Source organism: Gymnoscopelus braueri, assembly GCF_963280865.1.
Source record: "Gymnoscopelus braueri genome assembly, chromosome: 19".
Lineage (NCBI taxonomy): Eukaryota > Metazoa > Chordata > Actinopteri > Myctophiformes > Myctophidae > Gymnoscopelus > Gymnoscopelus braueri.
The window spans coordinates 28,835,365-28,859,729 of record NC_137621.1 but is presented as its reverse complement, the minus strand read 5'-3'; the positions used below and the strand labels follow the sequence as shown (position 1 = coordinate 28,859,729).

Below are 24,365 nucleotides of genomic sequence, written 5' to 3'. Positions count from 1 at the left end.
AGATAATTAGTTGTAGGCTATACCTGATGAAATGCCAGCTATAAATTAACTAAGTACATTTACTCAAGTATTGTACTTGAATATTGAGGTACTTTTACTTTACTGGAGTATTTTCAATTGTCTATACTTTTACTTCTTTACTTTTACTCCACTACATCTCAGAGGCAAATATTTTACTTTTACTCCACTACAATTATTTGAAAACTTTAGTTACTAGTTACTTTGCAGATATAAATATTATTACATTATAAAACATACATTAACCACTTTAGCCCTATTTCATACCTAGCTGGCTATTTGAAAATAGTCAATCTACAAGCTCATGTTGTGAGCTTGTAGATCTGCTATTTTCATACATTTTAGTACTTTACATTTTGATACCAATACTTTTGTACTTTTACTCAAGTAAATTTTGAATTCCGGACTTTTACTTGTAACAGAGTATACTTCTACATTGCAGTATTGATACTTTTACTTAAGTAAAACATTTGAGTACTTTTTCCACCACTACCTACCGGCTAGCATTAGCTATTCATAATAGTCTCCTCATCTCCATACATAATACAACTCACTGAATGTGATTCCGAACTAATCTGCATGAAATCAATGTATAGAGTGGGGATCAAGCACGCATGATTGTGACGGATTGTGGCAGAAGCTTCCTGGTCTCTCGACAGCCTGATCATTGATGACTAAGGGCTGAAGGGCTTTTGCAGAAGACCACAACCATCTCCTTGGTTTTGGAGATCTTTTGGAGTTAACCCATTGAGACCTGAAGCCGATTCTACATGTCTCCTAAAGCTCAACAGTATTCTGAAAAACGTATGTTTCTATATCAGCGGTGCTCAATCTTTTTCATGTCAAGGACCCCCAAAATGATATGTATTTGGCCGCGGACCCCCATCAAAATATTTTGTTCCAAGGACCCCCAGAAGCAAAGATTTGAGTTAAAAATGTTCGCTTTAAAAATATATATATTCAAAGATTTGCACACATTTTCACAAATTTTCAAAAATAGCAGATCTACAAGCTCGTAGCGCGGCACTCGGTGCCGCGCTATGAGCTTGTATATCTGCTATTTTTAAATAGCCCTAAGTGTAAAATAATGCTTTTTAAAAATGACAGTTCCAGGTCTTAATGGGTTATAATTAGTTGATAATTACACCACACAACTAGTGAGGATAATTCTGCTCAGTAATCGGTTTCATCGTGACAGGAGATCAGACCTGGCTGTTGCTATGGTGGTGTCATCCGTAAATGTGTGCAACGAATACAGGAGTTGACAGAATGTAACCCTGGGGAGAAGCAGTGCTAATGTGAACCGACTTTGATCATTTGTTGTTGATTGACTACTTTGTCATGCTAAAATCAATAAACACACAGGCAAAGTGCGTGAGTAGCACTGGCCTCTAGGTTGCTGTAGGATGAAGTGAATGCAAAAGGGATACAGCAACCTCTATAGACCTATTTTCCCCGTTTCCAAATTGAAACGGTTCAAGCATCACACTGGATCGATAATTTGATACAATTCTCAAACACCTTCATAATAACAATTATGTTATTGTAAAACAGAGGTCAATGCCACAAGTCTATAATCGTTTAGACAGCTGATATTTGTCTTTTTAGGTAATGATAGGTATAGACAGAGAGAGAGAATGAAAGAAAGATAGACAAGAGAGTTGGTCAGCTGGAGAGTGACAGTCAGAGATGAGTTTGAATCTGACCTGGGGCCTCTGGTTTGACCAGGTCGAGCATCTGGCAGAGCAGGTCCTGGAAGGGCAGGGGTTCGATTCCCATGCCCTCCATCCTCTCACACTGCTCTTCATAGAAATACTCCAACTCAAACATGGACAATACCCCGTCTCCATCCACATCCATACAGCGGAACCAGTACTCTATACTGGAGACAGGTACAAGAGGGTCAGACACGTATACTGTATAAAGCACACACACACACACACACACACACACACACACACACACACACACACACACACACACACACACACACACACACACACACACACACACACACACACACACACACACACACACACACACACACACACACACACACACACACACACACACACACACACACACACACACACACACAATTAGCAAAGTTTTACCTGGTGTGATTTTTCTTGTCTTCCTCAGAGATGAGGAACCACACAAACTCAGCATAGCTCATCCTGCCTTCCCTCTGTACAGAGTTACCCCTGGAAACAACACACATGGAATCCTTCGCATTTAACCACTTTTCATTAATTGATGTTTTTATTGACAAAAATGCATATACATGACCATATATTTGTACATATCTGTCAAAAGTATAAAACACAAAAAATCTCGAAAGATTATTTCCACTGTTGTCCTTGACAACCATACTTAGTGAACTAATACTTAGTTGACTGGGGTCAGCTCTGTACTTGGAGATCAGCTATTTTCAGCAAATATTCCCCCAGAATAGGGACGCTAGGGTTCAAGTGGTTAAGTGTCAATCAGAGTGTGTGTGTGTGTGTGTGTGTGTGTGTGTGTGTGTGTGTGTGTGTGTGTGTGTGTGTGTGTGTGTGTGTGTTGTGTTTACCGTGTGACGGCCCCTGAGAACATTCTCTCGATAATTCTGTTTGAGGATGCTGTCACAGATGGGAATGAGAAGAATGTGACTTTAAACCCACACACAATACAATCACATGCATTTTTAGGCAACTGAATACACAAAGGCACGGTGATTGTGACCAGATGTTGGTGTTATCTGCACTGTGATTTGAATGTTTGCAAGAGTGACAAATCATTTAATGCTAGCACAAACATGGCATATACCGTATGAAGCAATTGACTGCTGGGTCTTTATGGTCTCTTTGCTTTCATTACAAGTGGCAAATCACTAATCACTATGCGCGTGTATTTTTATACTCCAATTGGGCAACACTTTTATTTACATAAATCCCTCGCAATCCCAAAGCTGCATGTCGAAGTGTCACTTCGACATGTTTTTTTCCCCAGTTTAAAACACTTTGTTGCTAAGATATAAATCAGGCTTTTATGTGTAGCTCAACATACATTTCACTAGAGTCAATTAGATTGATTAGTTCGATTAACTGGTGCAGCCCTACATCTTACCATGGTCATTGTATCTGGCCAGATCCTTGGGGTCTATGTAGAGGTCGTGGTCAGTGTCCAGCTCCCAGAACTTGCAGTAGATGACGTAGAAGTGCTCGTAGGAGAAGTAGTCAGTGATCTGGTTGATGTCATCCTCCTCCTCCAGCAGGGCCAGCGTCTGCAGGAAGTTGCTTCTCCGCAGCTCCATCATGGTGATGCGTCCCGTCCAGGAGCGGTTCACCACGTAGAATATCCGCTGGATCACCTAGGATGACAAAGCAAAAAAACAAACAATTCATATATCGTTGCTGTCGGGCAGAAGAAACCTTGTGTCTTCCATATTTCCAAAACTTCCAAAACTTTTTAATGGTTTTGCTTCGTAATACTTTGCTATAAAACAGTAAACAGTAGCGAAACTAGTAGATAATTTCAAAACATTTAGAAAATATCTTCAATTATGTATTTTGAAAACTTAATGTAAATAATGTAAAAATGTATTCTTCTCCTGTGGGTGTGCCTCGCACAAAAAAAAACAAATGTGGATCCACGGGCAACACATATCAATTTATTTGGGGTCCTTGACATGAAAACTGTCCTACAGTAGTGGTGAGGTCAGTTGGCACCGGCTGAATGAAGTGTCTAAATATGGGTGTGTGGAAGGCTGCTGCCTCTACAGCAGCAGGCTGTAGGGGGCGGTAGTGTGTGTCCATGATGTAATCACATGCTAAAGCACCAGAACCCCAGCTCTGCACCTCTCCTCTCCTCTCCCTACAGAGCAGAGCCTCATCTCATGTTGAAGCCAGCCCAGAGTGCACACACATTCACAAACACATGCACAGCTGCTGAAGTTACTAGAAGTGCAGCACGGTTGCTTTGTTGACCAATTACAAGTGGCAAATTGGGGGCACAGTCGGTAGCGCTGTCGCCTCACAGCTAGAAGGTCCTGGGTTCGATTCCCGCTGGGGACGCTGTGGGCACTGCGAGCGTGTCTTCTCCTCCGTGTCATCAGCGCCCATACCTTTGGTGGGGTTGACGAAAGGGCCTACTCTGTGTGGAGTTTGCATGTTCTCCCCGTGTCCCCTAGTAGTTAACACTCGCATGACTGCGGTTTGACCATCCCCTATGCTGCCTAAATTCAGGTCCAAAAGACCGTTTTTTTCCTGCTATTCTATTGGCCACTGTCTCCCTTCTGCGCTCCAGAGGAGCTGACACCTTGTCCCCCGCCTGCAGGACACAGTGGGGGGTTCCATTGTCTTTTAAAAGGCTATTAACATTTCAATTCCACTCTGCTCAGTGAGCTCACATTATATGTTGTTGCAGGCAGGCAGAAACATTATAAAATAGGCTAACTTGTAATGCTAACTGCAGATCCTGTATGTAAAATCTTTATGGAAAAAAAGCTTATAAAACAGTGCGATCTGTGGCGTCAAATTGAACTCTTGAGTGAAACATGGATAGCCTATATAAACCACTGAAGCCTCGGTCTACACATGACGTTCCAGAAAGACCTCTTTTTATTTTCTCAAGATCATTTTTTCTTCTTTCTTTTTTAAAATAGCAGATCTACAAGCTCACAACGCGACGCGTTGTGAGCTTGTAGATCGGCTATTTTCAAATAGCCGTAGCCTAGTTGCTTCTTTTGAGTTTTCATAGATTTGGTTGCTTATTTCTCTCGCAGAATCTGGCAACACTGGTTACACCGTCTTGCCCGTTTACATGGAGACGCGAGGCGCAGCGTTTTCAAAGAATTCCACTCTGGAAGGAGGTTTCACTATATTGCTTTTTCAACCCCTGATAACACCGTTGCCGTCTAAACGGACGGCACATCTGATACTTATTTTGCAGTTTTCTGTAGAGACCGTTGTCGTGTAAAAGGGGCCTAAGTTCTGCCCCACTATAGACATTTTTAAATCAAATCTAAAGACCCACCTCTTCTCCCTAGCTTTTCTGCTTGAGGATGCCCCATGGTTTATGTCCATTTTGTCTTTCCACTACATGCATTTTAATTAAAAAAAACTTGCTACAGTATTTAATGTCTTTAAATACTATAATTATTTGTAATAGATGTTTTGTTTTGTTTTTATCTGTTTACTGTGACGTATTCTAACTTGTTTTTAATGCTATGCGGCCCTCACACCTACGCCAATCTGACTGATATGCCCATATATGGAGATCTCTGTATCTGTCAGTCCTTGTCCCTTTATGCCCATATATGGAGATCTCTGATGTCATCAGTATATGCCCATATATGGGCATGCTGATATGCCCATATATGGAGATATCTGCATCTGTCAGTCCTTGTCCCTTTTATGCCCATATATGGAGAGTCCCTGATGTCATCAGTATATGCCCATATATGGGCATTCCCCCTTTTGTGCCCATACATGGAGCTGACTTAATTATTTGCTGATGCCATGAAGACACATTGAGATTAGACAACACACTCCATATTTGGGCGTAGCTGCATTGGGAACTCCTTATATGGTTATGGCTGAGTCATGGTGACATCAGAGGTCCGCCAGCCCGCCGGCCGGTTCTACCTTAAGGAAATTGTAATATAGGATATGACTACTGTATCATGTCATTCTTGATTGGTAAGCACTTAACTGCTGCTTTTTAAAACGGGCTATATAAATAAAGATGACTTAACTTGACTTGACTACAGTTCCATACAATTATCTAATCAGCAAATAGTGCCAGTGATTGTTCTAACATTATCAGTACATCTCAGTATCCGGTTGTCTTCCTTAATGAAATGTTTTTTACAAAGTTGGCATTCGTAGTGGTGTACCACTCTGTCTCAACCCCTGTGGTGATGGAGGCAATACAAGTAATTATAACTAACAAAGCTAGTATCAGCTGTCATACAGGGTTAGGTACATCCACAGTCAGAGCTGGCACAATCATGTGCTGCTCAGCAGAACCTCACCAATCATGACCCAGTGACAGTTTTATCGTCACAATAGAGGTTTCCAGACAATTAATACCACCACAGGCTTCAAATTCCACTCAGCAGTTCAGCGAGTATGGAGCAGCACACTGAAGCCAAGACGACAACTGATGCTGTGTGTGTGACTCATAAAGGCCTGCTCAGCAAAATCCCAAATTACAGTACAAGACAAAGTGTAGTCTAAATCTTAAACTTGATTTACAGACTGACTCGTTGAGCACCGAAAATAGACGAGCGCGGTGCGGTGTGAGCTTGTAGATCGACCAAAATGTGTAAGTTGTCCAAAAATATAAATGTACTAACTTAACAGCAAAATGAAACAATCACAATAATTCATAGCATAACTCTGTTGGAAAGCCCATCACCCTTCTTTCAGCTCTGTGACTGAATTAATTGAAAACATGTTTACAATTTTATCAGACATTTCTAATCAACTGCAATAAGTATTCATAAAACCTCTAACAGTAGTATGGACAGCTCAGTCATCATAGCTACTGTAAACACAAAACAACAATAATAATCAATTCTCATTAAGATTATATTATGTTTCCAATTAAAGGTAGGGTAAGTGATATGTTTTGGTTAAAACAAAAACTATTTTGTTTAAAAGGTTAAAGCATTACATTCTGATAATACTCATTGCTATAGAGTGTTTGTTCAGTAACAGGGGCCTCCCCGTCTCTCCAGCTCTTTAATAAACAGAAAATACATTTTCCGGTAGGTGTCAAAATCTTAGCCAATCAGGAAAAAGTACCAATTTTTAAGCTTCATTTGTATAGTGTTCCACTTCCAATTTTGCCTGCTCATTTCTTAGTGTCATCACTTCCAATTTCACTTGTTTAATCTATATCCTGATTGAGTTCTCTATCCTGATTGGATAAAATTGGAAATGAAACTGAAACAAAATGCATTTTCTGTTTTATAAAGAGGTGGAGAGACAAGGAGACTCCTTTTACTGAACAAACACTCTATAGCAATGAGTACTATCAGAATATAGAGCTATTTAACACTTATTTTAACCAAAGAAAATCACTTACCCTACCTTTAACTATATTGAATTGAATGCTTCAAAAAATAAAATAAAGAACAAACAAACAAAGCTCTAATGCCCCAGGTGAAGGAGTTTAAGTATCTCGGGGTCTTGTTCACGAGTGAGGGGAGGACGGAGCAGGAGATCAGCCGGAGAATCGGAGCAGCAGGAGCGGTATTGCAGTCGCTGTACCGCACTGTGGTGACGAAAAGAGAGCTGAGCCAGAAGGCAAAGCTCTCGGTCTTCCGAGCAATCTTCGTTCCTACTCTCACCTATGGTCATGAAGTGTGGGTCATGACCGAAAGAATAAGGTCGCGGGTACAAGCGGCCGAAATGAGTTTTCTCAGACGGGTGGCTGGCATCTCCCTTAGAGATAGGGTGAGAAGTTCGGTCACCCGGGAGAGACTCGGAGTAGAGTCGCTGCTCCTTCGCTTGGAAAGGAGCCAGCTTAGGTGGTTCGGGCATCTAGTACGGATGCCTCCCGAGCGTCTCCCTAGGGAGGTCCTCGCTGCACGTCCCACTGGGAGGAGACCCCGGGGCAGACCAAGGACCAGATGGGCGGATTACATCTCCACACTGGCCTGGGAACGCCTCGGGATCCCCCAGGAGGAAGTTGCTAATGTTGCTCAGGAGAGGAAGGTCTGGAGCTCTCTGCTGGAACTGTTGCCCCCGCGACCCGACTCCGGATAAGCGGTTGAAGATGGATGGATGGAAACAAAGCTCTAATCATTTTTTTGTATAAATCTATTTAATTAGATCACACCGACGAAGACACAGTTCATTAACCACTTAAACCCCATCTTTCCACCTAATTGAAGCCCGGTCCGTCTGCGTACGGACTACTAGATCAGAGCAAGCGTGCCGGCATGAGTGCAAAAGTCGGGGGACATTAGCTGGGGGGAGGGGTGTTTCAACGGTGACTAAAATACTGTTCTACCACGAGATGTCAACTGTAGCAGCCTACTATAAGAGACATTCACCTCGATGAATAAGTAACTTCATCCATGATCACACATGCCACTTTGATTCCTCGGAGGTATAGTTTAATCACACTTTGTGATTCTTCTTTCACACCTACAGCCAGCATATAAACAATTGTATTAGCTTGTCTGACACCTAGTTGATGAGGTGAGAGAGCAACTGCACGTAGCCACAGAACGGTCATTGCGGCGAGAGGCAAGCATGCAGCCCATACACAACGACGCAGCGCAACACAATGGGAACGGTGGAGTGCTAGACCACGCCAGTCGGGAAAAATAAATAAATAAATAGACCAGTCGATCACATTGGGGGGACATCTAGGCCGGTGCCTATGGATCAAGCAGTTGTCCAATTCTCTCCCAACTTGCTACAAAAATCGCTCATGGCGCTGCCTAGGTACTATGTACAGTTTATATGAAACTATTATTATGCAATAATATTCCAGCAGCACCGGAAGTCGTCTGATGGAGAACAAATCTACAAGCTAACAACGCGTCGCGTCGCGCCACGACACGTTGTTGCCTTGAAGATCTGTTATTTTTCTGCTGCCAGTGGCACCTCCCCCTTTTAGTTACTGCGGAGCACAGAGCCCTGACTGGACAGTGGACACGCAGAGTAGTTCTCCTAAATAATTCCACATCGGTCTAAGGAAGTTATATGGAACTGCTTAGGACTCGGTCACCCTGTTCCAACGACAAACAAACAGTCAACCCACCACCTCACTCGCGCTGCGTCTCGCGAATCAGGATTTCAGTCAAGAAACCATTCAATTTAGGATCACACTCGCGATGTAACAATACTGAGCAGCCAGACAACCCGAGTGTGTGTGTGTGTGTGTGTGTGTGTGTGTGTGAGAGACGTGTGTTATATTTCATTGATAAGATACAAATCTTAGGCCTACAAAGGCCTACAAATCATCCCGATATATTATAACTCTTTATAACTTTTCCTCTGCTGTGTGTGTGTGTGTGTGTGTGTGTGTGTGTGTGTGTGTGTGTGTGTGTGTGTGTGTGTTGCCAGACCCCTGTTCGCCTCGACTTACTTAATGTCTCTGTCAACACAAGGAATACCAAAACGCTCGCCCCCAAAACACAATCGCCCCTGGTATTCACCTGGTATTCCTAAACATAACCTCAGTAAACTATGGCTAACCCTAAACTTATTTCTAACCTTATCCTCAGTAAAACAAATACAGGTCCGCTGGTCAGCGAAAGAAATGGGGGCGAGTACTCCGGTTACCAACACAAGCCGTCACCCTGGCCGGCTGATCTTTTAACAGCCGCCCCCGAGACATCATTTATACTGCCATTTCACCGTTGCTGGCTTGGGTAACCGGAACAGTAACCGGAACAGTGACCTGAGGGCGATTCTAATGCCTTCTAAATCAGTAGTTCTCATCACTTTAAAGATTTTTCAAAAATGAAAAAAGATGTACAAGCTCGCAGCGCGGCATGAAGTCACGCGCTGTGAGCTTGTATATCTGCCATTTTTGAATAGCCAACGCAAAAACCCTAAAATGACACAGACGCTTTCCCGGTTTTAATGGGTTTGACAGGAGTCCCCTTTTCTCCCTCTACTCCCTCAACAGATCACAAAAAAAGGAAAGAATAAGTTAGCGCCAACCCACCATTTTCTAAAGAGGCAACTCAAGACTTCACCTTGCATGTCACCTACCGTCGTGATGTAGCGGGAATGGAATTCAGGTGCATCTTTCAGAAATGTCAGTCCTGGGTGGGTATCCACTATGTCCTACACACACAAAAATACATAGAAATAAATTATGTCACAATCAACCTGGCATCCCTAATGTTTCAGCAACAAAAGGAATACATTTTTTTTCTTCCAAAAAAAAAAAAAGCAAAAATGGCAGATCTGCAAGCTAACAGCTGCTTTGTGTCGCAACACATTGTGAACTTCTAGACCGGCTCTTTTTTGCTATTTGTCATATCACGAAAGTATAGTTTAACAGCCTTGTAGGAAAAAAATCTAAATAATAATTTATAATTTTGTAAAACTATTGACAATGTAATTTGAAAGACATTGATGTTGATATTCTGCTTACCTGTAGTAGAGGAATTAAGTCCTCCTGTTCCAAATAGTTACAGCCAGGCTTTGCTAGCAAGGAAATAAACTTGGAAGAATCGTCATGGCAACTGTGCAACAACCTGAGAGGAGAAGATAGAGATAGCAGAGTAACATCCTTACTAGATGACAGATGAAGTGATCAAATAAGAGTCAGAGGAGAAGATCTTACTTCCTCCAGGTTGCGATGAAGGAGTGAACAGAGACAAAGCCTGTCCTCTCTCCGCCTGCTCCGTTGAACATGGGGGCCTTCCAGTAGAGTGGACATCCACATGCCTGAGCAGAAATGGACACCAGTGTTACCTTACATTACAATGCAGACTTCCGCTTTACCAAATTACTTAATTTCCCCTTGAATCAGCGTTCATAAGAGCACGGTCGCACATCTGTGTCATAAGCATTTCAGCCAACGCAAGCAGAGGCTTCAGACATGTCAATTTCCCACGTTGTATTGTGGGTTGTGTGGGCAGTGTCAGCATGAATGCTGGTTTTATGGCGTGTAGTACATTTGACTTACATTGGAGTGGTTGGCTCAGTGAAAGAAAACTACAAAGTGAAAAAATGGCTGCCAAGTGAGGCCAACCACAGCAGTTCTTTCCTATTGGTTGATGCCCGGTCAGAGTTCATCAATGTTGAACTCCAAGCTTCAAACGTGTTGGACTTCACACGCTTCAATACCGTCAACGCAATGCAACTGGATGCTCCACCGCCACGTGTATGAAGCGCATATGTGAGCGTGCCCTAATCAGGCCTGGAATTTCGTCATTTTAGGGGCAAGGCCACTTGGCTTTTGGTGTTGTAATTTTTTGGAGGGAAGGCCATAAAAAAAAAAAAATATGACACGAGACCGCGTGTCAAACGGAGCCGCCATGTTTGAGTTCTGACCGTTTATGTTAACATGGGAAATGCGAGGATGAAAAACTACATAGGTTTTACAGGGCTTTTTGTGTACGACTTAGAATGGAGGCCGACGGGAAACAAAAAACGGGATCGCACTTCCGGTCGACTTCCAGTGGTGTTACACTGAAAATCGTCCCCCTAGAAAATTGAAAAAAAAAAAAATCGAAAAAAAGGAAAAAACACCCGGACCATAGGACTACGGTTTCGGCGCTTAACAGTTGGATTTAACGGACCGTAGGACTACGTTCTTGGCGGTGGATGTGTTAATAATTACAGCTTGTAGATTGGCTATTTTCACGATTTTAAATTGTTTTTAAATCATTTAAAAAAAGATTTCCACCCGACAGCGATATTATATAGCCAATATATGGTTCTGTATCAGTATATGAGTCAGTTTTAGCAGATTTCATTCTAATTGGCTACTATGCCTGCATATGAATTTCATGGGCCTGGATAGGTCACCCTGGCCTGGCGGAGATATGCCCTGTTGCGCACACTCCGCACAGCATTACAACAGGTGAAAGCAATTCACTTAAATGATAGCTGTGCTGCGCAGCAAAAAACTGACTAAAACTGTCACATTCTAGCTGCTGAAATAAACTTCCCATTTAGATCATTGTTGACAAACGAACAGAACATGGATGTGGTTTGCAAAAGGATTATTTATTTCTTGTCCATCAGAGCGGTGAGGTCACTGTTTTGTATGATATTGATAGCTTAAACTTTTAATTTGTTTGCAGTTATTCTATTGCTTGCTTTATATTAAGACTCATAATTTGGGGATTAAGCTGTATTTTATCAGATGTATTCATCTATATTTTGCTGTTGAAAAAAACATCGGGCACATCGGTCTGTTGACTACGGAATCCTCTCTCTCTCTCTCTCAGGCTAGAAATGAAACCTACCATTGATTAGTTCAACAGGCTGTCTCCTGTTTGGCCCGGTGATGCTTTTGTGTCGTATTACACTGTGTTGCGGGATTCCGACGGTTCATACGAGGCTCAAAATCAAACCTACCTACCACTGGTCATGTTGTAGGTGCGCAACTCAACCAAAGGGACCGGTGTCTGAAAAAAATACGTATTGACAGGAAAATCGCGCAGAGGAAAAACTGTGAAATCAGCCGCTGGGCGCAGCTAGGGCACCACGGCCACTGTGGCCATGAAGGCATGTCATTTTTCGAGGGGCACACGGACAATGAGAGGGGCAACAACGGCCATGGCCGTCGTGGCCGCCGTGAAATTCCTGCCCTGGCCCTAATGCTTCAAACACTCTAAGACATAGAGATGACATGTGGCAACATCAAACCCAGTTTAAAATGTGGGAAAGGTTCCAAGTTTGAGTCACTTCTAAAACTCACCTGGTGTTCTAAACCTGTAACGGACAACTGAACAGGAGATATACTTGTATAGTACCACGACACACAGGAGCTTAGTCCTAGCCTAATACATGTTTTCCAGTGAAGATATCCGCTGTTTTTGTTGACTAGATGTTCAGGCGCTATGCAGGCTTCACATCTAGTATCGCTGATCAGGGCACTACATTACAACACAAGATGTTACGTTTGTGGCATACATTTGTTGGCCAATTAAATGTGAGTGTTGCGTTTGTGACGCCCGCCGACCAATAAGGTAGGGACTGACCTTGGCAATCTTTCCCATCTCATATATGTCGGCCTTCTCCTCCTCAAACTCAGTGTAGGCCGCCTCGATGGCGGCGATGGCTGCATCATGGTTGGGGGCTGGGCCCGTGGTCGGTAGCCCGCAGGGGTGATAGAACCGGGGAATGTTGATGGAGGGTGGAGGAGGGATGACTATTACAGGGGGCGGAGGAGGGGTGGGTGAGCGGGGCGTGGGAGTGGCGGGGGGAGGGACAGGGGCCGGTGGAGGTGTGCCTGGCTTTTTCTCCGGTTTGGCTTGGACCTGAACAGAGAAAGAGAAAGCAAGACAGAGACAGAGAAGGGGGGAGGTTTGTGTAAGTCATTTATTCTCAACCATTTTCATTTCAAGGACCCCCAGTTTGACATGCCCTTAAAGGGAAAATCCACCCCTTTTCAATATTTAACTATGTCATTAATATAGCATAAAGGAGTTGTGTGGAAATAAGAAAAAAGTTCCCCCCTTTCTGTGTTGCCTTGAACTGGAGGATTGATTGTGGGTTTAACATTGCAAATTACACTGTGATGACTCATCATGGTGTAATTTGCAATGTTCCACACAACTCCTTTATGCTATATTAATGACATAGTTAAATATTGAAAAGGGGTGGATTTCCCCTTTAAGCAATTTTTATTTCTTTCTGGGACCCCAATCTATACACAAATCCTCAGTGTTTATTTAACTCAGAGGGCCCTATTATGCTTATTTCCAGGTCTTATGCGGTAATTAAGTCATAACGCAATACCTATTTTGCAAGTCGCGCTGAACGCGAACACTTAAGGCTTAAGAATCGGCAGTATAGTTAACGTGTGGGGGAGTGTTCATATGTTAATTGAGGGCGCTATGCGGTATCTGCTATATTGCCCCTGGACTTAACCAGACTCACCGCATAGCGCCAATACGTGGTCAGACCAGGTCTTAAAGGGATATTTCACTTTTCTTTTTAAATGGGGTAATTTTATCGTCTACTCAGACTTTTGGGAGCACCCCAGACATGTTTTAAGTTGCTTGATTCAGTATTTAGATATTTGATATTCATTTTATCAGACACGCTCGCTTCCTATACAAACCCATTGTAACTTCAAACTCCATTTTAACCATGTTAGATTCATCGGAAACACCGGTCCTTGGTTCTGGTGACTGACGTTGTCCTTCTAATACGTGAGGAGGCCGTGTTTTTTCAATTACTTTTTTTCATTTATTTTGTATATATTTTTGGGAAAATGAAAATATTTAAATACAATTAAAATAATTAATTAAATAAAATAAAAAAATTATCGAATACCACTTAACGCACAGACAATAGCAGAAAAATGGCATTGGCCACGGCTCCACGTCTTAAGTTAAGACATATAAGACCTGGCGGTAATTAAGACACGCATAATAGGGCCCTGAGAGAGTACAAATTGAACTAAATGGACCCGTAAGGGTACACTTGGTTACACCTGTTCATTCTCAGAGTTATAAGTAATTAAGGATCCATTTGGACGTGGTCTGCTAACGCGTCGTTGAGAAACAGTGGTGTCAGTGAATAGGTGAATAGATGGTAAAGAGACCAGAACTCCACATACTTGTTTAGCTCCCAGGACAAGTGTACGGGAAGTGGTGGAAATACAGTATTTTCATTGAGACATGAAGATGCAATGAGAGGCGTTCCAACATTGCCATGTCATCTAGAAGGTCCACGTCTAATCAATGCCCAAGACAACAACATATGAAGAGTTTCAACATTGCCACTTGTGAAAGGGACAACTTGTTAAGAAAAAAATGGCTGACTTAGAATTCGTTCAAAAATATATGTATCTATCTATACAAAAGGGGCTTGTGATCCGACTTCCGTTTCCTTAGCGTGTCTTTGTCTGCTACGTTCTAGCCATGTTCTGACACACCACCTCTCCAATTTCCACCACATTTCGCCCTAAAGATCTATCATGCCCGGAGTCTTTGGATAGTGTACTTTCCATTGGTCAATATACATTTGTATCAGGTTTGTATGGAGTAGTATGGAGCTGTCCTACAATATGTGTGCGCGTGTGTGTGTGTGTGTGTGTGTGTGTGTGTGCGTGCGTGCGTGCGTGCGTGCGTGCGTGCGTGTGTGCAGTGTTGGGAAAGTTCACTTTCTACATGAACTATTTCAAAGTTCAGTTCACAAATATCAGTTCAGTTCATAATTCAAAATTTTGAACTAAAGTTCATGGTTCCAAAAATGAACTAGTTTATAGTTTTTTATTTTTCAATACGTTGCTGCGAGCTATTATTTGTCAAAATTATTGCCACAGCCCATATAGAACCACAGACAAGCAATTATTTGTCAGATTTTGTTATGATGTTCAGCATAGAAGTGTATATCTGTCTGTCAATTAATGTCACTATGAATTGAGTACTAAGGACCCCAATTGAGTACAAAGGACCCCAATGGAAACAAGCCAATGGCTTTCTTGTTTTTCTTATTCCTATTAGCTGACCTTGTATTGAACTCTACTGGATAACTGGAACGCAATCGTTCACTCACCCTCGGAAAGTTGACTTATTAAGATACATGAGACGATTATGAATGGATTGCAAACAATTGCCAATCTATGCTCAACACGTCGGAACGCGACGCGTTGTGACTGCGAGCTAGATTGACAATTTTGGGTTTATGTTCCCCCCAGAATACGGATGCTGCGGTTCAAGTGGTTTATAATCAGAGTCAGATTAGCCTTATATTTTATTGCATGCGTCAAGCTTCAGCACAAGCACCATTAAGATCGGAGATCTGTTTCCCTCTCTCCATCTCCTGCTCTGTCTGAATACCAAAACGCTCGCCCCAAAACAAATCCGGGGGTATTCACCTGGTATTCCTAAACGTAACCTCAGTAAAACTATGCTAACCCTAACCTTATTCCTGAACGTAACCTCCCCCCCCCCCCCCCCCCCCCATCCACTTCCTGTTTAGTGTTTTTGGGAAAACAACTGTATCTTGAGTTCTCTTTTTTCCCCCTGCATTTTGACGAGACATGCTATATTCAACAGCCTGTAAACAAGGGAAGGGGGGGGTCGCGTGAGGTTTCTTTTTCCTCTCACGGCAGCACAGTGAAACCCTCCGTGCTTAGCAACGGTCCTGGGATTGATCATACTGGATATAAATATTCTGTGACCAGTTGAAAAGAAAGAAAAAAAACACCGGCAGTGGGCAAACGCAGCCAGAAATAAGTCTGGCGGTGAATGAGTTAATAATCATAATAAAATATTAATAATCGTAAGAACCAACATGAAAAATGTATTGTGATACGATCGTGGAGCGTGATTTTGCCTCAAACAAATCGTGATATGATATTTTGGCCATATGATCAGTTTTATCAGCATGGCCATATATGGGCAATTGGGCATATATTGATGACATCAGTGATCTCCACATATGGGAATAAAAGGGACAAGGACTGACAGACACACATATCATCTCCATATATGGGCATATCAGTCACATCGGAGGTGGCACTTAGGTGTCGAACACTAGAGGTGAGGGCCGCATAGCCCCATTGTCTGTCACCAGTGCTGCATTAAAACCTAATCAGAATCTAACACCAGAATCCAACTGTATCCATAATTAACAAAAAAAAACTAACAAAAAACAGCCACGTAAAACGTGGACATGGTAGTATTGTACTCTGACTGCATAGGACCACCAGTATGAATCATATTCATACTACTGTTAAGTCTAAAAAATATATGATCATCAGAGGAAAAAACATCAGAATTAGACTGGTGGGAACATAAGAAGATTGAACTCCATCCTCATATGAGTGTGTTTGGTAACTGGAGCACTGTGCTGGAACCCAAATAGGACTGCCCTCCAGATTCCAGAGAAATGAATTCTGGGTAATGCACAGGTGATGAGAAATGGTATAGTTTATCTAAGGCTAAAGAGAACTGGGTTAACATTCCAGGTCTAAAAATGTTTGCATTTAATGTTGTAAACTATATTACTAAATCTAATTTGAATGACATTTCCTTCTTCTAATGGCTGGACAGAGACCAAGGGAAATGGAAAGCATATTTGGACCAGATTAAACCCTGCACACTGTTTTGTGGTATGTGGCATTATGTACTAAAATCTGCTCAAATGTTTGGAAATCAAATTACATTGGCTTCTGGAACATTCTTTGGTCTGAATCACATCCCAACAGACAGACAATTGGACAGAGAAACAAATCCATACAGATCAACGCAGATAGGCAGACTGACACAGACATACTGTAGATGCAGACTATCTGCCAGTCTGAACTTTTTGACCATTGCAGTCATAATCAGTGCAAGTCAGTCAGTTAGCAGTGGTCAGTCTCTTACATCAGAACACACACACACGTTTCACAAGATTTGTTTGGCAAATCTAGTCTAGTGCAGTATGTGTCAAATCTGATGCTTTCTAAACCTGAGTGGAATGTTTCACTTCTCAAGCGATCTGATGAGCAAATACAGATTTTACACAGTATGTAATTTTGTTCATTTCTTTTGTAAATAATAACAGGTAACATCACTTAACTTATTTAACCTGTTTAGACTATGAAATCCCCGGTGCCAGTGGATTTGGTGTGTGCGTGTATGTGTATGTGTGTGTGTGTGTGTGTGTGTGTGTGCGCGCTCCAGTCCATGCTGTGTATTGAGCAGGACAGCTGTATCCCTCACCCCCCTCGCTCTTCTTCACAGCGTTCATTCTATCACTCTATTCCTGAACCCCCTGCCCTATTAATACCCTGCTGGTATCTGCCTCAGAATAGTGTGTCTTCCATGGTATGCCATTCTGTGTGTACGAGACCAACACTATGCATGCATAGGACTAGCAGTGTGTGCTTCATGTATGAGGCATACGTGTGTGTGTGTGTGTGTGTGTGTGTGTGTGTGTGTGTGTGTGTGTGTGTGTGTGTGTGTGTGTGTGTGTGTGTGTGTGTGTGTGTGTGTGTGTGTGTGTGCACACGCGCGTCTGTGTTATGTGCGTGTATTTTATGTTGGACATATTGAGACATATTCTTACAGTGTCTCAACTTGGCAACCCTGCTTGCCAACCCAATCCAATCCATCTATCCTTCTCAGACCTGCACCGACTGACCTGTTGCTCCTTGAAGATCTTGATTCTCTTCTTGAAACGGGACGGGAGGACAAAGTCACACCCCCTCGCCAGAAAGGCCAGCTCCCCCCTCACGTCAGGGTCCCAGCGCAACGACGTGTCCTTGATCATCATGGTGGGGGCTGGGACCCGCAGCCCCCCACCAGACACAGCCACCGGTGCGACTACTGCCACCACGGCTGCCGACCGGACGGCTGGCCCGGTCCACCGACCGGTCCAGCAAGGCTAGCAGCTGAGGCGTATAAAAAATAAACACGACCGACTAGTGAATAAGTCCGCCGCCGAGCACAGATATCCAGAGGGGGAGCGAGTGAGCAGGGACGGAAAGAGACACCAGCTGAGGAGGTCACAGGTGCCCTCTGAGACGTTTTCACACACAAATCACTTCTTGTAACTCTTAGATCAAGATTAAAGTTCAGATTCACACATGGGATTCACTCAAGATTCAAGCTCAGAATACCATGCAGATTCACTCACGCACTCAGCATATCACACACACTTTTACGCACGCTCCCCCAAGGTGGGGTCCTGTGTAGCCAGTAATCCAACAGTGTTATATGTGTAAAAATATATTCCATAGGGATTTCCTTCACAGTGCACAGGCCGGGAGGTGGGACAGACTGCAGCACCAGGAGCCAGCATGCAGCCGATCGTAGCCCAGTAGAGTGCCTCTCTGTGAGGCCGGAACGTTCTGAACTCTCCCTTGTTGCCTGCTATGGAGGTACAAATCTAGCGTAGCCTCAGTGGTGCCTGTCGCTCCAAGCTCGGCACTGACAGACTGTACTGAGAAACATGAGCCATGCCGGGGTCTGGCAACACACACACACACACACACACACACACACACACACACACACACACACACACACACACACACACACACACACACACACACACACACACACACACACACACACACACACACACACACACACACACACACACACACACACACACACACACACACCGGCTGCCCTTAGGGTAGGGAGGGGGTGGGTGTTTTTTGCCCATGTTGCATACATTTATCTACAGTATGCGTTATGTATACAGCAAAATCCCCAGTGCTCATTTAACCGAGAAAGTTTAGAAATGTAACCAAATGGACTGTTACGGGACTAATGTGCATACATGAATGATATCAAATATGCAAATACCACTGTATTCCTTTACAATAGATTTAATGATAAAAAATGTAAACTATACTAGGAAGATGAGTAACTAGAAAAAGTGCTCCTCGGAGCAGGTCAGGTAGGTTATTGTGGCCTCCTGGTTGGTGCTATAATGTGAAAAGGGTGCGTTGTCTTCTTAGGCCTTTCACGGCAATCGGACGCTCATGATTTGAGGCATTTTGCTCCAAAAAAGTGTTTTGCAAAAATCAGCCTGCTGGTGGCGCTATAAGCCAATATGAAAAGGGTGGCATTTGTTCCTCAGCCTAGTGGGAATGTGCGTACAACAGTTCACGGAAATCGCAAGCTGTGTTCATGATTTGAGGCATTTTGTTCAAAACGGACCAATGCTGCAAAATTTGGAAGCCAATGTTAGCCAATTAGGATGGAATATCGGACAGATCCGTCTTGATCACATGACTATAGAGATACTGTGTACCGATTTGGGTGATTTTTGGACAGTAGAGTAATAGTAGTAGAGTAATATAAAAAAATATGTTTTACAAAAGTCGTCCTCCTGGTGGCGCTATAAAAAGCAGATGTGAAAAATGCAGGGCAGAGGCTTGTCCTTGGCCTCTAGAGAGTGTGCGTGCAAAGTTTCACTCGGATCGGTGCAGTTGTGCGTGAAAACGTAAATCGGCCTGTTATAGTGCCACCATGAGACTGATTTGAAAACTTTCAAGTGGCATTTTGTCCTCGGCCTAGTGGGAATGTGCGTGCAAAATTTCACGGGCACACTGGGTTCATGATTTGAGGCATTTTGTTCAAAACGGACTAATCCTGAAAACTTTGGAAGCCAATCTTAGCCAATCTGTCAGCTGGTCGCGGACAGAGGGACACACAGACGGACAGACAGGGTGCAAAACATATTAGTCTCAGCCGTGCCGAAAGTCTCGGGCATGCCTTCGGCCTGGCGGAGACAATAACTACATCATTTACAAGCAAGTGCGTGCATATAAAATGAATGTCAACAGTGACTGTGGTGTTTGGTATACAGTATATGGTGCTTTTGCCTTGCGTGTGCCAACACAATATCCTGCACCTGCCACTTCCCATTGGAGGCCCCTCAACACCTACACAGGGTCCACTCCTCTGCAATTCAGAGGGAGTTGAGGGGATCCCTCAGGGCTCACTTGGGTGCCCCACTTAAATCTGAACACATAATGGCTGAATTATTCTTAGTCGTACGATAGTGTAACCTGACACCGTCAAATGGAAGAAGCTTGCGACACACATTTGTTTCACAGCCTACTTCCCATCTGAGACTCCGGTCGCAGAATCGATGACAGACGGTTTTTCTTTTTTTCAAGCTAATAGGCAGGTGATTGGATGATCCCGCCCCTAGCAGCCGCTGATTGGTTCGAACACGCAGTGTTCGGGCAGCTTTACTCCCTGCGCAATCCCAGACCTCCTTCCTGAAATCAAATGCAAATGAGATTTCCGGAGGGAGGGGGGTTTACCAGGCTAACGATAGTGTCCCATGGCAAAAGTAGCTGATCTACATGCTCACAACGTGTTGCGATGCGTCACACTGTAAGCTTATCAATTGCCTATTTCCGTCGCCTATTTCCGTTGCTAGAAGCATTAGAGAAGATGGGAGGCATTGATTGGACCTCCAAGATTACAGTAGATAGCATACACCAGTTCTACTCCATCATAATCTGTTGCCTCAGCAAACACACATAGCGTTTCTGGAGAAGGGGAGCAGAAAGGGAGAGCCTTGCCCTCTAGTGGTACTATGCAGGAATCTAACACACTCTCCAAACCCCCTGAGAATGGGAGCCCTGTTAGGTTGACGGATATATTTAACTGTAAATACTGTCGGATGGAAACCTCCTATCTGTGACATGTCATCTTTCAAGGAATCATGAATGTCGAGTTTGCACTTGTTTTAAGTTCACTATGATGATTTGTTGAGTGGATTTCTTGGCATATAGAGAGCTCTACAACCAGTATTATGAAAACTTCTAAAAACAGCCCGCATCCAGGCATTCTTTCTCTGAATCCCATTCATCTTTTAATATTCCTGGAGTCATGTCTCTGCTTTCATGTTGTCTATATGAGGCCTTTCTGTTCTTGTATCGTGTGTCAGTATGACCCGTGCAACATCGAGACTGGTTCGTATTTTTCTCCAAAGTTACATTCCTACCTGGTTGTTGCACTGGGTAAATACAGCAATTTTGCTCGCTATGAACTGGCATGCTGGATTTACCTAAACCCTATATACGGTACTTAGTTGACTGGAGTGCCCCAGGCCCAGGGGTGTATACTAAACACTTTTTTTCCTAAACACTAAATATCTTCACCAAAAATGGTTGATTTAGAAGCTCACAACATGCTGCGTTGGGGACGCGTTGTGAGCTTGTAGATCGGCTATTTTGTCCAAAAGATCGCCCCAGTCTAGAAACGCTAGGGTTCATGTGGTTAATATTTAGCATTTACTGGTATTCTGACAGGTGGCAAAGGATCAGTATGGTGACTGATGAGGTATGACAGTGAGATCAGACCCACTGGACACGCAAAAAAAATCTGTGTGTGCGCGCGTGTGGAGGGAGGTGGCGGATGACTTTAGTACAAAACAAGTGAGTCACCTTGTGTTTTAAGGGAAGCTCTCATCTGCCTTATGTTCACTCAGCTGAATTCTTTGGAACAACCGGACTGTGTACTAAAGCCAAGGTCACATTCCTCTCCAAAACGCACATGACGCACGCACACACGCACGCACACACACACAAACGCATAATGCCTACTTTCAAGCACTCCAGTCTATCAACAACTGGCGAAGATCTAAAGTTTCTCAGCCTTGTGTATGTCACCCTAACTCCACCTTTCCATGTCTTTTGTCTTTCTACCTTTCTTTTCCCCGTTTTTGTCCACCGGTGTGCCCCCTCCCTCCCTCTTTCTGTCTCTCTATGCTCCTCAGTATTGCTAATTAAGGGCCAATTTGACCACGTCATATGGCCATGCACAGCAATTGATTTTTGGCGATGGTCACAGTCGTGCCACTAAGTGACTAACTAAATTAGGATCTCCTTTTGTTGCTCTCTCTCTCTCTAAACTGATATAATACTTCCTCTACACCCCTTACAGTATCAACTCTTGCCATGCACTAGTTCTATCATAATTCTGTGTGTAAAGAGGAGTATATGTACGCACATGTGTGTATCCAAGTGTGTGTGTGTGTGTGTGTGTGTGTGTGTGTGTGTGTGTGTGTGTGTGTGTGTGTGTGTGTGTGTGTGTGTGTGTGTGTGTGTGTGTGTGTGTGTGTGTGTGTGTGTGTGTGTGTGTGTGTGTAAGGAGAGCCAGAACAGATGCCATTGGGCAGCTGTGTGCCCTTTTCCTGTCTGACTGACAGGCGGTGTGACCGGACCCCCTCTGAACATCTTCCCTGGGTCCTAGAGAGAGCCATGCTAGCTCTTATCGTTGTAAAGGGCTTAATATACTTCACACCGAAAATTGCTAATCTACAATCTTACAACATGTCACAACAGTCACGGTGCAATGTGTTGGGAGCTTGTAGATCAGCCCTTTTTGGTGCATTTTCATGCCAAGGACTCCAAATTTGTGGCCAAAATGTATTTGGCCACGGAGCCCCACTTGAAAAGATTGTTTGCCAGGGACCCCCATACAAGATTTGATAAAATGTTTCAAATAATATTCCAAATTGTTAATAGTTTTTAAACTGCATTTTGAGAATAGCAGATGTATGCAGATACGACACGCCATGAGCTTGTAAATAGCCAATGTATATAGGGTTAAAGTTGTTAAACTGATTTTGACATTACATATTTTTCTGGGGATCCCCGAGGGTCCTTGAGGGGCTTCCAGGGGGTCCCCAGGACCCATTGCTGGAACAGATGAGTCAGTAGCCTCTGTGGAACTGATCAGAGAGGTGCATGATGGGAAGTGTAGGCTTGAGGCGGGGAGGACCAGCTGTCCACCACCTAACTGTGCCTCGGCCCTGTTCCGACTTCTACATACACCCCACAATTACACTCATTAACTAACCCAGTGCTAATCAACATGTGTGCCGGGCAGTGGTGGAAAAAGTACTCACATTTTCTACTTAAGTAAAAGTATCAATACTGCAATGTAGAAATACTCTGTTACAAGTAAAAGGCCTGTTTTCAAAATGTTACTTGAGTAAAAGTACGAAAGTATTGGCGTCAAAATATACTTAACGTACCAAAAGTAAAAGTACTAAAATGTTGGAAAATAGCAGATCTACAAGCTCACAACGCGTCGCGATGTGAGCTTGTAGATCGGCTATTTTCAAATAGCCTATGTATAAAATAGGGCTAAAGTGGTTAACACATTGGGTGCCAGAGGCTTATTAAAATATTATACGTTGAGTGCCTGCATTTCTTCCATCCACTTGTGTTATACGTTTCGTGCTGTAGAAGCCCCGACGCGGAAGTGCATGTAAACAAAGCGTGCGTGCGAGACGGCGGAGGGTCCCGACTAACGCCTGGAACAATAATATTTCCAACGCGATCCTCCATTGCAGAGTGATCGCCGATCGAAAACGGCTCGTTTCCACCACGTTAAAAAGAAATGGAGATATTAAGCTTTTAGTCAAGGAGATAACATTGAAAACGCCGACCGGAAGGATTTTTGACATCGAGCCACATCCAGCCTCTTCTTCTCAGAAACTCCTTGGGTGATGTCAAAGTTTCGTTTTAGCGCCCCACGTGGGCCACTCGTATAAAAATAGAATTGGGTCAAAAACGGTCCGGACCGTTTTCGGCACTTCTCGTTTGGATCCTCAAAAACGGTCCGGACCGTTTATGGCACTCGATGTGTTAATATATGTTTTATAATATCATCATTTATATCTGAAAAGTAACTAAAGTTTTCAAATTATTGTAGTATTTGCCTCCGAGATGTAGTGGAGTAGAAGTAAAAGTACTGAAAATACTACAATAAAGTTAAAATTCCTCAAAAGTGTACTTAAGTACAGTTACTTTACACCATTGGTGCCGGGCACCACTGGTGGGCCGCGAGGGTATTGCGAGTGGGCCCCAAATAATTGGCAAAACACTTAAGATTTTAATGATTGATAATTGTGTGCGTGCACCTCCCCTCCTCCCAATCTGTGATCTTCCTTGATGGATCCAGTTAACAGGGGCTAGTTCTGTCAGTCTTCAGAGAAGTTGAATAGTGTGAACATAAGCACTTACTAAACACTGGCACAGATTTACAAGCACACACACATCCCTTTTCCCCTGCTGCCTAATGTGTAAAAATTACCCATGTAAATATAGTCTCCAATTCAATGTTTATTTCTGTGTCAGGCACTGGGCAGACTTCTCACACACACAGAAGAGCTGGGAGGGATACTTTAAAGATCACACACACACACACACACACACACACACACACACAC

The 24,365-nt window shown here is 43.3% G+C and overlaps 1 protein-coding gene across 3 annotated transcripts in view; it reads right to left on the bottom strand.

Moving 5' to 3' along the window:
- The window catches only part of ppp2r3a (protein phosphatase 2, regulatory subunit B'', alpha), a 97,180-nt gene that overhangs the window by 4,007 nt on the left and 68,808 nt on the right, over window positions 1–24,365 (bottom strand). For 2 of the 3 annotated variants that reach the window (XM_080415073.1, XM_080415074.1), the window contains exons 5-12: window positions 12,692–12,970; window positions 10,321–10,424; window positions 10,129–10,231; window positions 9,741–9,815; window positions 3,127–3,370; window positions 2,591–2,639; window positions 2,133–2,222; window positions 1,725–1,900 (exon numbers count right to left, since the gene is read on the bottom strand). In XM_080415073.1, the coding sequence (XP_080271199.1) occupies window positions 1,725–1,900; window positions 2,133–2,222; window positions 2,591–2,639; window positions 3,127–3,370; window positions 9,741–9,815; window positions 10,129–10,231; window positions 10,321–10,424; window positions 12,692–12,970 (1,120 nt within the window). Of the gene's footprint in view, window positions 1–1,724; window positions 1,901–2,132; window positions 2,223–2,590; window positions 2,640–3,126; window positions 3,371–9,740; window positions 9,816–10,128; window positions 10,232–10,320; window positions 10,425–12,691; window positions 12,971–17,795; window positions 18,573–24,365 lie in introns of those variants that run through there. The other variant, XM_080415075.1, reaches the window with a different exon arrangement.